Consider the following 14,761-nt stretch of genomic DNA (forward strand, 5'->3'; position numbering starts at 1 on the left):
TTGCGAAAGCTGGATTGCAAAATATATTTTTCAAAATGTATTGAACCGATCTTAATGAAATTTACAGTATGATTTTACTGTATCATGAAGTTTTTCTGGGTGAAATATGAAGGTCCGAAGTGTAGCATAAATGGTTGAAAAACGTAAAATGCGAATACTTGTTTTTGTATGTTTTTTTTTCGCAATTATTGCTATTTTGCAACAAGGGTGACTATTTTTTAAATTTTTAACCAAATCTATATTGTAGCCAATTTAATTACGCAACTTTTATGTCAGTACAACTTTTCTCGGAAATTAATACTTTTAAAGTTATAATCAAGAAACGAAGAAAAAAATCGGATATTTTCTTAATTTTTTGACATTTTGATTATTTAAACAATGTTCCGGACCTTTTTGAGAGGGTGGGAGGATATTATTATTTGAGTTATTTTCAAGCAATTTCTGCAAAAAATTGAGTCACCTCTCAACGTTCAAATGAACTAATATTTTTACAGATGCGCCCTGGTCTATTATTCACCGGCATATTATCGCAGGAGTGCCTCGTCTACTCATTGCTCTTATCAAAGTGATTGTAGCAACATTATTAAATGCTCCTTCGATATCTAAAAAAAAACATCTAACGAATAAAAGATCTACACTAGTTAATTATTTCCATTTTAAAAAACAAAAAATTATTTGATTGTGTAGATTGAGCATCACCTCTGAATTGAAATGAAACAGAAATTGTCTTTAACTTCACAAAATATTATTTATTTAAAACTTGTAAATACATATACTGGGTTATACCAAAGTAACTTTTCAAGATAATGAAAAACGAATGGTTTATTTTACAAGTTCTCCATGATGTGCTTATTCTTTTTGATTAGCAATCTGCATCTCTCATTATGTAACTTTCAGTTACCGTGATTTTCAAAAAACATCCTAAAAAATATTACAAATAAAATGTTATGATCAAAAATCATTATTTGAAAAGAAAATTTTTCTTAAAAATCGTTTTTATTATACAGTGTAACAGAAAGGCAGGTCATAAATTAAATCACATATTCTGGGACCAAAAATGGTTTGATTGAATATAACTTACCTTAGTACAAAAGTGCACATAAAAAAGTTACAGCCCTTTGAAGTTATAAAATGAAAATCGATTTTTCCGATATAAGTACCGAAAACTCTTAATTTTATATTGAAAATGGACATCTGTCGTTCTTGTGGTAGGAACATTAAAAAAAAATAACAGTGACATTTTTGTGAAGCCCATAAAAAGTTTCTGTTGATTTTGTTCCCATAAAACCCCGCAAATATTTGTGTACGTTCAAATTATATTATTATTATGGTATCATTGGTTAAAAACATAATGTTTTTAAATATTTTTTGCCTCTTGATACTTTTTTTATCGAGATATTTTGAACACTTGTAAAATCCACCAAATATTTGTAAATGGTTAAGTAAGATTATAGGACTTACTGAGAAACGGCACTAAATACAGATTACTGAAGGTAATCCTTCAAGACAAAGTATTCGGAAAGCGAGGAATTGGGAGAAGAAGAATATCATGGTTAAAGAACCTGAGGAAATGGTTCTCCACAACAACAACTAATCTATTTAAAGCACCAGTTAATAAAATAATTATAGCTAGAATGATCGCCAATATTCGAAAGGAATAGGCACCAAAAGAAGAAGATAGAATATTATTTTCATAATATTATTACCAGGTCTCTATAATCTTACTTAACCATTTACAAAATGGGTGGTGGATTTTACAAATGTTCAAAATATCTAGATATAAACTGGTTTATCGAAAAAGTACTAAGAGGCAAAAAAGTTTTAAAAACATTGTGTTTAACTAATGGTATTCCAATAATAATTTAATTGGAACGGACACAAACACTTGGGGGGTTTAAGGGAATAAAACCCCCATAAAATTTTTTGGGGTGCACAAATTTCTCTTATTTTGTTTAGATGTTGTTGCCATAAGAATGTCACTCGTCCATTTTCAATAAAAAAAACTCCAACAGTTTTCGATATATTGTAAAAACTCGCTTTTCATTTTGTAACTTCAAAGGACTGTAACTTTTTTTGTGCCCATTTGTACTACGGTAAGTCAGGTTCAATTGAACTATTTTTGGTTCCAAGCCTAGAATATGTGATTTGATTTATGACCTACCTTTTCGTTACACCCTGTATATTAAATTAGAATAAAGATTAAAACTTACTAAAGCTATCTGGGACAATAAGCATTTAACGGGTGTTTTGGCATAATTCCTACAGGGTGATCATAGCAATGAGCTTTACATGGAAAATCATAACAGCAACATTGATCCGAAGGTCGTTTGTGCAGACAACAAGGCCTACAGCAAGGTCCGGGATTGTATTCATTAGATTTTTTTGGTTTTGGGAGACATTTTTGAATTTCGGCAACCCAAATTCCACAAGGGTGATTGTTACCTAAAATATCAGACATTTTTAAACAAGCAAAAAAGTGTAAAATATAGATTTTTGAAAATTTGAGAATTATACACGATGAAAAGAGTAGATAACGACGAAATAAACGTAGTGTTTTAAAGGGATGATAAATCATTTTTAATATTAGACCAGGGCATTGTATTCAGGATGATGCCAGGAAAAAAGTGTGCTATATAAAAAAGGATGGAAAAGCATATTAAGGGCCAGACTTTTTTCTGGGGCTTTTTGGGGGCCGCTGAATACGACTACGCTATCAGAACCGACCTCCGGATTACCTGGTGCCCATGGTCACTTCTAAGGCACTTCATCTGGAGGTTCGAGGATTATCAGTACTAAATGGATGCAAACAGACTACTTTAATGTTTTTGAAGTCGCCGAATACGAATACGCCATCAGAACCGACCCCCGGAGCACCTGGTGCCCCGTGCCTCTGCTAAGGCACGTCGCCTTCTGGAGTTTCGAAGGTTTTTGGCATTAAATTGATACAAATAGATTACTCGGGCGGTTTTTGGGGTTGATGAAAACGAATACGTCATCAAAACCGACACCCGGAGCACTTGGTGTCTAGAGAGATCACGTCAGATGATCTACGTCATCTTCTGGAGATTCGAGGGATTTCGGCACTAAATGGATGCATACAGATTAGACGAGAGGTTTTTGGGATTACTGAACATAAATAAACCGTCAGAACTGAGCCCTGGAGCACCTGGTGTCCAAGGTAACTGCTAAGGCATGTTATCTTCTGGAGTTTGGAGGGTTTTTGGGGCACCTGGTACACCGGGGGTTGGTTCTGATGGCGTATTCTTGTTCAGAAACCCCAAAAACCAGAAAAATCCTTGATATTTGACAAATATCAGGGAACATGTCTGTTGGATAGGGAGAGAAGCGAAACATAAGAAGAACATGCAATGTAGAATACATAAATGGATGGGAGACAAAACGGAAACGGGATGTGGAACCAAACATTAGTAGAATGGCAGAGGATAGGATAGTACGAATAACTAGAGATACCTAAGTCACCAAATGGACGAAGAAGTATTGGCAGACCAAGAAAAAAATGGTGCGATAATTTAAACAATTTAGGAGGCTAATATTGAAGAAGAAACGGGCTTTAAAGCCTAAATACAAGAAAGAGAAAGAAGAAGAAGTAATATTCTAAGAATACATTCTTACATGGTGGTGATAACTTCATGTAACATGGCTGGAACCCAGTCGGACATCCTCTTGTAGGGCTTTTCCGTCTTCTTCTATAATCTTCACAGTTACTACGAGGCTTTCTTCCTCTATCTGGTTCTTGCTTTGGACCACGATTTGAAGGTGTTATACAATGCCAGTCTTCATTATATGCATTGTAAAAATTATGGTACCGCTTCTGTAATGCTACCTCTTCCGGTATGCATTCCTAAACATTATTAAAATAATTAATTATTAGCGCCATAGATATATAGGCCTGGATCTCCCGTACCAAAAAAAAGTTTATTAATAGCAAGCTGAAAATTTGTTAATAGCTTAACTGCGTCTAGTTGGACAAACTTTGATGTACGGGAACACTGGAACAGGGGAAGTTTTAATTGTGGAACAGGTTACATGTTTCGAACGTCACACTACGAAAACGTCCCATGTATTTTGCCGGACAGAACTTAATTGATTTGCTACCTTTCATTAAACTTTTATGCAAAAATCAGACTGCTATTTACCACCAATATAAATCCTATCATCTGACATGTTCTACGTGTTGGACTTATTAAAATGCCCAACATATTTGTCGGACAAACATTTTTCTTATATGATATAAAGTTTGCTCTTGAATAAACTTAAAAATAACCTGCTAGTTTTCACAATCATAAACTTGTCAAAATGACACATTCCACAATAATAACGTTTCACAATTAAAACTTCCCCTATTTCAGTGGTTCCATGCATCAAAGTTTGTCCGACTAGACACCGTTAAGCTATTAACAAATTTTCAGCTTGCTAGTAATAAACTTTTTTTGGTACGCGGGATCCAGGCCTAATATACAATTTACCATATAATAGATTAAACATAGGTAATAAAGAAATTATTGGAGGCATATTGATATTTAGTTTCGACTAAGTATTACCCTTTATTGGATCTTGACTTGAATTGATAATAAACAGAGTGTTATGACGCCATTTCAGTCTCCCGTGCCTTTATCAGATACACAAAACTAATGTCTTCCGATTGTTTTCCACTGAAATGGTCAGCGTACATAGGTGTCATCTACTTCTATGACCATGAACGAAAACGACCTAATAATATCGTTTTCTATCCTTTGCGCTATATGAAATGTGCAATTTCGTCTATATATATATACCAGAAATACTGAATTCTGCTAATACTAGTTTGGGTATCTGGTCTTAGTAGGACAATAAATGGAGAAAGATGACTTACCTCTTTAATTAGAGCACACGGCATTTGCAAAGGTTCTACTGGTTCTGGCTTAGTCGGAAGGATAATTGGTGGAGGACATGACATACAACATACAGCATGGGGATACATTGCTGGAGAACATGGAGAACCGCAACATTGTCCGCACGAGCCACTGTAAGCATATATATTTAATTATTATTTTTCTTTAGGTCATGCAAAATTATGGGCATTGCCAATTTTTTTAAATTGGGTTTAAAAACGAGTTTAAATAAGTTGTCCAATAAGCAGAAAAACTTTCTATTAAACTAGTTTCACTGAAACAGCATACTCTTTAGGCAGGCCGCACATCAAAGAAACATGAAACGTAAATTAAGTTTCATGGAAATAAAACACTGCTAAACAAATATACGTCCGGCCATTTATGAAACTCTCCGAAAATAAAAAATGTGTCATAAGCATGAATCACACTCGTTTCATTGGTAGGCGGACTTTGAGATTTGTTTAGCAGTGTTTTATTATCATGAAACATGTTTTACCTTTCATGTTTTTCGTTTCATGTTTCGTTGGTGTGCGGCTTGCCTTAGAATATAAGTGATGAGAAAAATTGTCCAAATAACTCGATCACATTCATGAAACAACAGTGAAACTACTTCCTCAATAAATGAGATTGATTAGTCTCTACAGCTGATTATAAATCTTAAAACCAAGATCCTGGAAACAGATAGTCCAGGGAAAGGTCCAGGTTGGGTACTTTATCGGAGACAGGACTTACTTATGCTTAAAAATTTCACTTAAAAAGATCCAAAAACAAACAGAAGTAAATATGGAATCTTTCGACAAATGCTAGAGGGCTTCCTAGGGGATATTCATTGAGTAGAAATACATATTATTTTATTCAATACTCATACTACTAGAAGGGACAACGTTTTTTACTAAAGAACCTAGGGAACATCCATGAACTACGTCGTAGAGTAGAGGGAGGGGAATTTGCTTATTACGATGATATATGATAGGAGGGGGGGGGGGGAGGCATGAGTGCACATCCGACATAATTTGGTGTATTTCAATTTGTCACTATTGTCCATATAAGTGTAATTTAATTCTTCTATAATATACCAATATACTACAGAAAGTCTTCACTTCATTATTACGTTGTTTTAACGATGGTATATAGCAGGGGTGGGCAAATACTTTTAAGCGCGGGCCAAAATAAAATTTTCAAAATGTCTCCCGGGCCGGAGGACTATACGACTATACCGCGTACGTACGCTGTGCACACGTGAATGTTTTTGGTGGAGTTTTTTTCCCTGTCCAAGAAATCTTTTTGACAGAAATATTATAAGTATCATTTTAAAGCATTTGGTCAAAGAAATTTGACTGTTAATAATAGGTAATAGTAATAATAAATTGTCTTACTTGGGTGTACATGCGAACAATTTTTGCCCAGTAAAATATGTCACGTAATTTTTAAAGAAATATGGTCCATTATATTGTCATAACAAGATAAAGTATAAGTGATGTAGATAAAAAATTAAGATACTGAACAAGTAGACAAAATGAAATACTTAGGAGTCTGGATTACGGAGAATCTAAATGCGAAATCAGAAATTCGATCAAGAATAGAGCAATCAAGAACAGCCTTTTTAAAGATGAGTAAATTTCTGAGTAACCAAAGACTCAATCTGCAAATCCGATATCGGATGGTAAAATTTTATATCCACTCTATTCTACTTTCTGGTTCCGAAGCTTGGACTGTTAATGTTGACATAATAAGAAAGCTGGAAGCTCTTGAGATGTGGCTTTTTATGCAGCTTTTTGATTTTGAAAATACCATGGACCGATTATATTACCAACGAAATGGTGTTGCAAAGAATGGGAAGAGACAGAGAACTTTTGACTACCAGTAATTAGAGAAAGACAGCATATTTAGGGCACATACTTAAATATGATAAGTACGAGTTGTTGCAGCTTATTATGAAGGGTAGAATCGAAAGAGAAAGTGGTCCTGGTAGACGACAAATGTCCTGGCTGAAAAACATTCGCGACTGAACCGGGTTAAATGCATAGTCGCTTATAAGAAAAGCAAAAGATATTATTACGGCTGTTCGATATTATAATACTCTCTATTATTTGTATATTTCATTATTTATAAGCTGTTCGAAACCCTTCGAAAAATCGATGGTAAGACTCTATGGGACAGAGCTAGAAGTACAGATATACGACGGAGATGCAAGGTGGATAACATTAATTACTGGGTAAGAAACAGAAAAATAGAATGGAATGACCACATAAGCCGAATTACAACAAATAGGGTAGTCAGGACAGCGAGAGACGGATCCCCAATATGAAGACGATCTGTGGGAAGACCACGAAAACGATGAAACGACAACTTACTAGAGGCACATTGAAAAAACATACAGATACATGTCTATACAAAAAGAAGAAGAGAAGATTATTTATAAGAACACTACGCACCCTAATACTGTTGATTTCACCAAAATAAAAGAGATTAAAAAAATTGCTCGCGGGATTTTTCAAGGGGCCGGATAAAGTAAGCGAAAGGGCCGGGTCCGGCCCGCGGGCCGGCTTTTGCCCACCCCTGGTATATAGGCAATTTTCCCTTTTAAATTTTAATTATTCTTCTTATGATACATTCGTAAATAAAGTTTTATATAAATGGCAGTGGCAATATGGGCTTTGCTGGTGATGGTTGGGAAGATTTTTGGACGAGACATCATGGTGACTAGGCCTGGTGATCCCTCTGGTAATTTGGGCATAGTAACGAATCCAGAAATAGCATTAAATTAATCGCTGGAAAGGTGGGGCTCAAGGGTCGCAATTGAGACATTGAGGGTGAGGGGGCCCTCAACTGTAAAAATAACTCTTTACGATGAAGGGGGGAGGGTATAAAAAAGTCCAAATTTTTAACGACGTAGTTTATAGATTTTCCCTAAGATAGTGGACGTACCTGATCAAAAATTGATTACTATTAGAATATCACAGGACTAAAAATAGTTGGTTATGATTAAAATTAATCCTAATTTATAAAGAAATCACGTTGGATGAAATGTTTTATTCTGTATATGAAAGTGATAACCAGTTCTTTCATAGTGGGATAATACTTATGGAGTCATACGATGGTATTTACCATTATTAAATATTTTTATTCTTTAGTAAAACAAAAAAGTATTAATTAATAAATATTAAATGTAAGTGTTATTTACCAATCGCCACAAGCCATTTTTTTGCTGAAAATTTAAATAAAAATACACATAAAAATTTTGTGAATTGACCAAAATTGACCTAAAAGTACAATAAGTTTTATTCTGAAGTATTACATTTATTTTATATTAAAAAATGTCAAACATGTTTCTATGGTATTTTAATACTGAAATGACTAACTTTAAGACTAACTACTAATATACAACTTTCACAACTCGGGGTGAGTCTTCGTCGCATTCAATATAGCTCTCCATCTTTTACGATATTGTGCTTCCATTTCCCATTGTTGTACCCCAATCCTAGATAAATCGGGTTCAAAATCATCCTTCCATCTTTTTCTGAGACAGCCTACTGATCTCTACCTTCTGGTAGAAGATCAGTAGGTAGTGGTAGGAGCACAATTACAACATTGTCATGGGAGATTTTAATTCAAAGGTTGGCGAAGGAGAGTAGGAATATATATGGTCAGCGGTATCAAAAGTGCGAATTGCCCTGATGAATGCCCACCTGCTTAGAGGAGATAGCATATGAAGAAAAAGAACAAGTCGAGATAAAGGTCTTGATACTCTTAAATTACCTAGAGATTTGTAATTTTTTTCTTACGCTATTTAGTGAAACTGTTTGCAAAAAATGTTTCCAAAAATAATTTTCGTGTTACAGTTACTGTTACGTCCAATGTGAAACCCGTAAACCTTCTGGTATCTTGAAATAAAATTAGCCACTATTGGATCTTCATTAACATTATTGCTTGGTTCAATTGAGAAATGATTTAGTTTCTGTCATTTTAGATAATCATCCCTAAAAGATTTTGGTTTTAAAACGACTCTTTAAAACATTTCTATATATTTTTCCATAAAAAAAGCTTTTGCTATTTTTTTTGTTTTTTTTTTGGCTTTAAGGTAAAACCCACACAGCCAGATAAAAATTTTGTAAAAGAGAGTACAAGGATTTAACACAAGGATTAAACTCCTTTCGCCCAAGGGCAGAGAGGCATTTTAACAAAGTTTTGCTATAATATTGTTTTTCTTTTTGTGATATTATAAACAATCATCATCATTCTCTTTGCCTTATCCCTATGCGGGGTCGGCTTCCCTAGTTGCATTTCTCCACACAATTCTGTTTTGGGTCATATCAATGTTAATCCCCTTTACCAACATGTCCTGCCTTATCGCCTCCCCCCAGGTCTTCTTTGGTCTTCCTCTCCTACTCCTTCCAGGAATCTGCACTTCAGCTATTCTTCGTATTGGGTGATTAACGTCTCGACGTTGAACATGACCGAACCATCTTAACCTATGCTCTCTCATTTTGGCATCAATTGGTGCCACACCTAGAGTTCCCCTAATATACTCATTTCTAATTTTATCCTTCTTTGTCACTCCACTCATCCATCTAAGCATTCTCATTTCCGCCACATGCATTCGTTGTTCCTCTTTCTTTTTCACTGCCCAACATTCAGTTCCGTACATCATAGCCGGTCTTATGGCTGTTTTATAGAATTTTCCCTTCAGCTTCATTGGAATTTTTCTGTCACACAACACACCACTCGCTTCTTTCCACTTCATCCATCCAGCCCTAATTCTACTGCATGCATCTCCATCTATTTCTCCATTACTCTGTAATACCGATCCTAGGTACTTAAAACTATTGCTTTTCACAATCATTTCACCATCCAAAGATACCATTTTATTTGTAGTAGCTCCATCTTTAAATGAACATTCCAAATACTCTGTTTTTGTCCTACTAAGTTTTAAACCTTTTTCCTCCAGAGCTTGTCTCCACTGTTCCAGTTTTTGTTCTAAGTCTCTTTCACTATTTCCTACTAACACGACATCATCAGCATACATTAAGCACCATGGAATGTTACCCTGTAGTTTCGCTGTTATCTGGTCCAAAACTAATGAGAATAAATACGGACTAAGCACAGAGCCTTGGTGCAATCCTACTTTCACATGAAATTTATCAGTCTCTCCCACACCTGTCCTAACACTAGTCGTTACTCCCTCATACATATCCCTCACAATCTTTACATATTCACCAGGGACTCCTTTCTTATTGAGTGCCCACCACAGAATCTCTCGAGGAACTCTATCATATGCTTTCTCAAGATCAATGAATACCATATGAGCGTTTGTTTCTTTACTCCTGTATTTTTCCATCAACTGCCTTATAATGAAAATTGCATCTGTTGTTGATCTACCCTGCATAAAGCCAAATTGATTCTCGGATATTTCGGTCTCTTCACGTATCCGTCTGTCAATTACTCTTTCCCATATTTTCATGGTGTGGCTAAGCAGTTTTATAGCCCTGTAGTTTGTACATTGTTGTATATCTCCCTTGTTTTTGTAAACAGGTACCAGTATACTGCTTCTCCATTCGTCTGGCATTTGTCCGACTTCCATAATTCTATTAAATATACCTGCTAGCCACCTTGTTCCTGTCTCTCCCAATGCTCTCCATACTTCCCCAGGAATATCATCTGGTCCTACCGCTTTTCCTTTCTTTATTTTTTGAAGCGCTTGAGCCACTTCCTCGTTGGTTATTTTGGTGACCATTGCTGCTACTGTCTCCGTTGCCTCTATAGGCTGTCTGTCAAATTCTTCATTTAATAAGCTGTCAAAGTACTTTCTCCATCTCTTTTTGACTTCCCTTTCGTGAACTAGTATTTTATTATTTTCATCTCGGATACATCTAATCTGATTAAAATCTTTTGCTTTCCTTGCTCTCTGTTTGGCTATTTTATATATCTTCGTTTCGCCTTCCCTGGTATCAAGTTGATCATATAGGTGTGAATACGCTTCTGCTTTGGCTTTTGCTACTGCTACTTTCGCTTCCTTTTTCGCCACCATATAGTTTTGAAGATCTGTGTCGGATCTGGTTTCTTGCCACTTTTTATATAATTTTCTCTTCTCTTTTATTTTTCCTTGTACTTCGTTTGACCACCACCAAGTCTCTTTATCCTCAAACTTTTTTCCTGACGTTTTCCCAAGTATTTCCATAGCAGTCTCTCTAATACTACTGGCCATTTTTCTCCAAATTGTATTAGGGCTTCCTTTCATGTTCCAACATATTTTTTCTACTATTCTTCTCCTGAATAGACCTTCTTTCTCATCTTTCAGCAACCACCATTTGATTTTTTGTGGTCCTCTCCGATATTTTTGTTTAGTTTCGCTTTTTACTTCGATGTCCAGAGCAAGCAGCTTATGTTGTTGGCTTACTGTCTCACTCACTATTACCTTGCAGTCCTTGCATTCACGTATGTCTTCTTTCCTTATCATGAAGTAGTCTATTTGGGATTGATGTTGTCCACTTTTGTAGGTAATAAGTTGAGTTTCTCTCTTTTTAAAGAATGTGTTAACAATCGCCATATCCAATGCTGTTGCTAATTCAAGCATGTCATCTCCAGCTTCATTTCTAGTTCCAAAGCCTAATCCCCCATGTATTGTTTCATATCCTGTCTTGGTTTGGCCCACATGTGCATTGAAATCACCTCCTATTATAACTTTCTCCTCTGCTGGAATACCACTCAGTACGTCTCCTAATTGATCATAGAAAGCTCTTCTTTCATTCTCACCCAGACCTGTTTGGGGAGCATACACACAAACAACATTCAATACCTCTTTATCAATTACAAATTTCACTGACATCATTCTATCACTCGTTCTTACAACTTCTACTACGTTACCTTTCATTTCACTATCAGCAATTATACCAACTCCATTTCTAGTGTTACTACTCCCTACATACCACAATTTGTATCCTTCACCTAGTTCTTTCGCCCTTTGTCCTTTCCACCTAGTTTCTTGAATACAAGCAATTTGAACTCTTCTTCGTTTGAGCGCATCCACTAACTCCAGACTCTTACCTGTAAGACTACCAAGATTCCAAGACCCTATCCTGATTTTTCTAACCTGCAATGGTGTTCCCCCTGAGATAGTCCTCACCCGGAGATCCGAACGGAGGCTCATTTTACTTCCGGAACATTTTACCTCAGGAGATGCCATCATTTCAGTATAAGTTTTTACTGCGTTTGGAGAAGGTCTTTTCATTATTATGGCCTGAAAAGATTTTTGGATATTTGATGCCTGAATGCCTTTTCTATCAGCACCATACCCTGCCCTGCACGTTTAGCCAATACACCACCAATGCAACCAAAGTGCAGTATTACCCCACACCCGCCTGCATTTTTCTGTATAGGCCAGGATCCCTACTGTAAGGACTGCCCTATAAGCCAATGTATTGTTGCCCGTATCCCGCCGCTAGGAGGCACGTACTTTGGTTATTTCGGGATACTTATAAACAACTTATATACAAACAATGATAACATCACAATAAACTAGGTAAAAATTATTAGATTCTATGTAAAACTTTGGTACGTGTGTTATGCATTATGCTACCCTTTTATCCGTGCCTTTTACCATCGTCTTAGCCCATCTCTCTTGTTTCTTCTTCTTCTTCTTCTTTTGACATCATCATAACTCTGGTTGGGTCGTTGTCTGTCTGGCTCAGTGTTGCCAATCGGCGGATAATTATCCGATTTGCGTACCTTTTTGAGGGTTGTCGTATCTTCTTCGTATCTTTAAATACATCGGATTTTTGCGTATATTTTTCAGTGTATCTAGCATCTACTAAAACTTTCTCATTCATATATTGTCAACACCAACAACACATTAATTTTCTTTGGTTCCACCCAAATTTTTATACTGGATGAATGTTAGTGACATCTGATACTTTTCATCTTTTGACAAAAGGGACATGTGCCAATTCTTTTGTTTAGAATTTAAATGCACAAGTGCGTCCACTTAAGGCATACTAATCCAATTCAAATTTCAAAAACCGTCTGCCGTCCGATGTTATTTATGAGTTTTTAGTTTTTAGTCTTTAAACTTATGAAAGCTAATTCACGCACGATTTAGTTTTATTTTAATTTTATGTAGTGCAGTGCTTAAGTAAACATCTGTTGAAATAAGTTTGGTTTGTGAAAATACTTTCCGGCACAGAAACGTCACTTTTCGGCACACTACTGTCAGTTATTCTGTGAGAAAATATTAAGTTTGTTAACATAAAATTGTGCCGAAAAATGCATTTGGAATAGTGGTTGTAGAAAAATCTACTTATTTGAAACTAGTAATATTTAGATATCTACTAATTAACTCAAAAATTCTTTAAATTTTTTGCCTATAAAAATTATTTAGTCGGGCATTAAACGTTGAAACGGGTATTATGGATAATAATCTTGACATCTTAACTACAAGACTGTCAAATACATTTCTATTGTTTTAGTTGTAATAAATCTTTAGTTGTTAAAAGAGCGTAGGCGCAAAATTTCGTACCAATAATCTTTAAACGTATTCATTGTTTTCGAATCCTGAGAAAACTAATAAATATTTTTGAAAAATTTGAACGCAGAATGAAAGATTACATTATTACCGAGGGCCGAAAGTCCCTTAGAATACACAAAATGTTTCTTTTAAATGAGATATTTGAAATTAAAAATCACACTCAATATTCTCTTTTCCTTTCACCCCTGTAACTTATTAGAATAAAAATTATAGAAGTCTTCAGGGACTTTCGGCCCTCGGTAATAATGTAATATGTCATTCTGCGTTTAAATTTTTAAATAATTCTCAGGACTCGAAAAAAATAATGAATTTTAAAAGCATTGACCTGAAATTTTGCGCCTATGCTATTAATGTAGCTGTAGTTTTTTTTGTATTGATTTATTTATTAAGTATTTATTTTCTAGTACCTAGTTTTAGGTAGTTATTACGTTTCAATAAAATAATATTTAAAAGTGTTTTTTTTACTTAAATAATTATAATAAATATAACGATCCAAATAATGAAATATTTAGATTTATTTATTTATTTAGAATTTAACACTTACGATAATACAAAATACGAATAATATAATAATAGATAGTAAGTAAATAGTATTTACATACATGAATTAGGTAATCAGCTAGGATACGAGATTTTCATCTATAAACGAAAATTTTTAAACTGTGAAACAGAGAATCCAGTAGATTAAAGGGCCGGTTGTTCGAACGCTACTCAGAAATGGAATCAATTGATCATTATCAAATATTTAATTACTGTCAATGTCAACTTTGATTGGGTTGCTGAAAACATAATTGATTACAATTATGAGATTAATTGATTAATTAATCAATTATGATAAATATTGTTACGTTAATTGATAATTAATAATTAATTAATTAATTATGTTAATTATCATAATGATAATTGATTACAATCAACTGATTGGCGTACGAACAACGGATTTTGTTATTTGATGGTTGTTAAGGGGACTAAAAGAATAACATTGGCAACATTGATTTTAATACCAGAATAATTTTTGACCTAGCGTACCTTTTCGGGACAAATCGGATATTTTTCGAGCGATCATCGGATAATATAGAGAAATGCGATTGGCAACACTGGCTGGCTGTGTCCGTCCATTCAGATCTCTCTTGGGCCCTTCTCCTCCATTGTCTTATATTCATGGTTTTCAGGTCGTCTTCCACGTCATCCAACCATCTCGTCCTGGGTCTTCCTTTTTTCGTCTTCCCTTGTCCATATCTCTTGCTAATATGCATAAATTCGGTGTAGGTATGGCATTTATTGTGTTTCCATATGTTCTTTAAATATTTTTTGTCCTAATTAAAACATTTATAATACCTCTTAAATT

General features: G+C 34.9%; 1 protein-coding gene across 1 annotated transcript; it reads right to left on the reverse strand.

The window, feature by feature from the left end:
* Positions 1–723: 723 nt before the first annotated feature.
* LOC114326491 (uncharacterized) lies at positions 724–8,238 on the reverse strand. Its single transcript, XM_028274885.2, has 5 exons — positions 8,077–8,238; positions 4,874–5,024; positions 3,634–3,862; positions 2,211–2,442; positions 724–921 (listed from the first exon to the last, which is right to left on the reverse strand). The coding sequence occupies exons 1-4, from the start codon at positions 8,091–8,093 to the stop codon at positions 2,216–2,218; spliced, it is 624 nt and encodes a 207-aa protein (XP_028130686.2). The 5' UTR covers positions 8,094–8,238; the 3' UTR covers positions 724–921; positions 2,211–2,215.
* Positions 8,239–14,761: the final 6,523 nt, after the last annotated feature.

Source organism: Diabrotica virgifera, chromosome 2, assembly GCF_917563875.1.
Source record: "Diabrotica virgifera virgifera chromosome 2, PGI_DIABVI_V3a".
NCBI classification, from domain to species: Eukaryota; Metazoa; Arthropoda; class Insecta; order Coleoptera; family Chrysomelidae; genus Diabrotica; species Diabrotica virgifera.

Bases quoted from the DNA above. Each gene is read 5' to 3' on its own strand.
- LOC114326491 (XM_028274885.2), bottom strand. The intron at 3,863-4,873 runs GTAAGTCATCTT...AATAATGTTTAG, and splicing joins CGTGTGCTCTAATTAAAGAG to GAATGCATACCGGAAGAGGT. The intron at 2,443-3,633 runs GTAAGAATGTAT...CTGATATTTTAG, and splicing joins CATGAAGTTATCACCACCAT to GTAACAATCACCCTTGTGGA.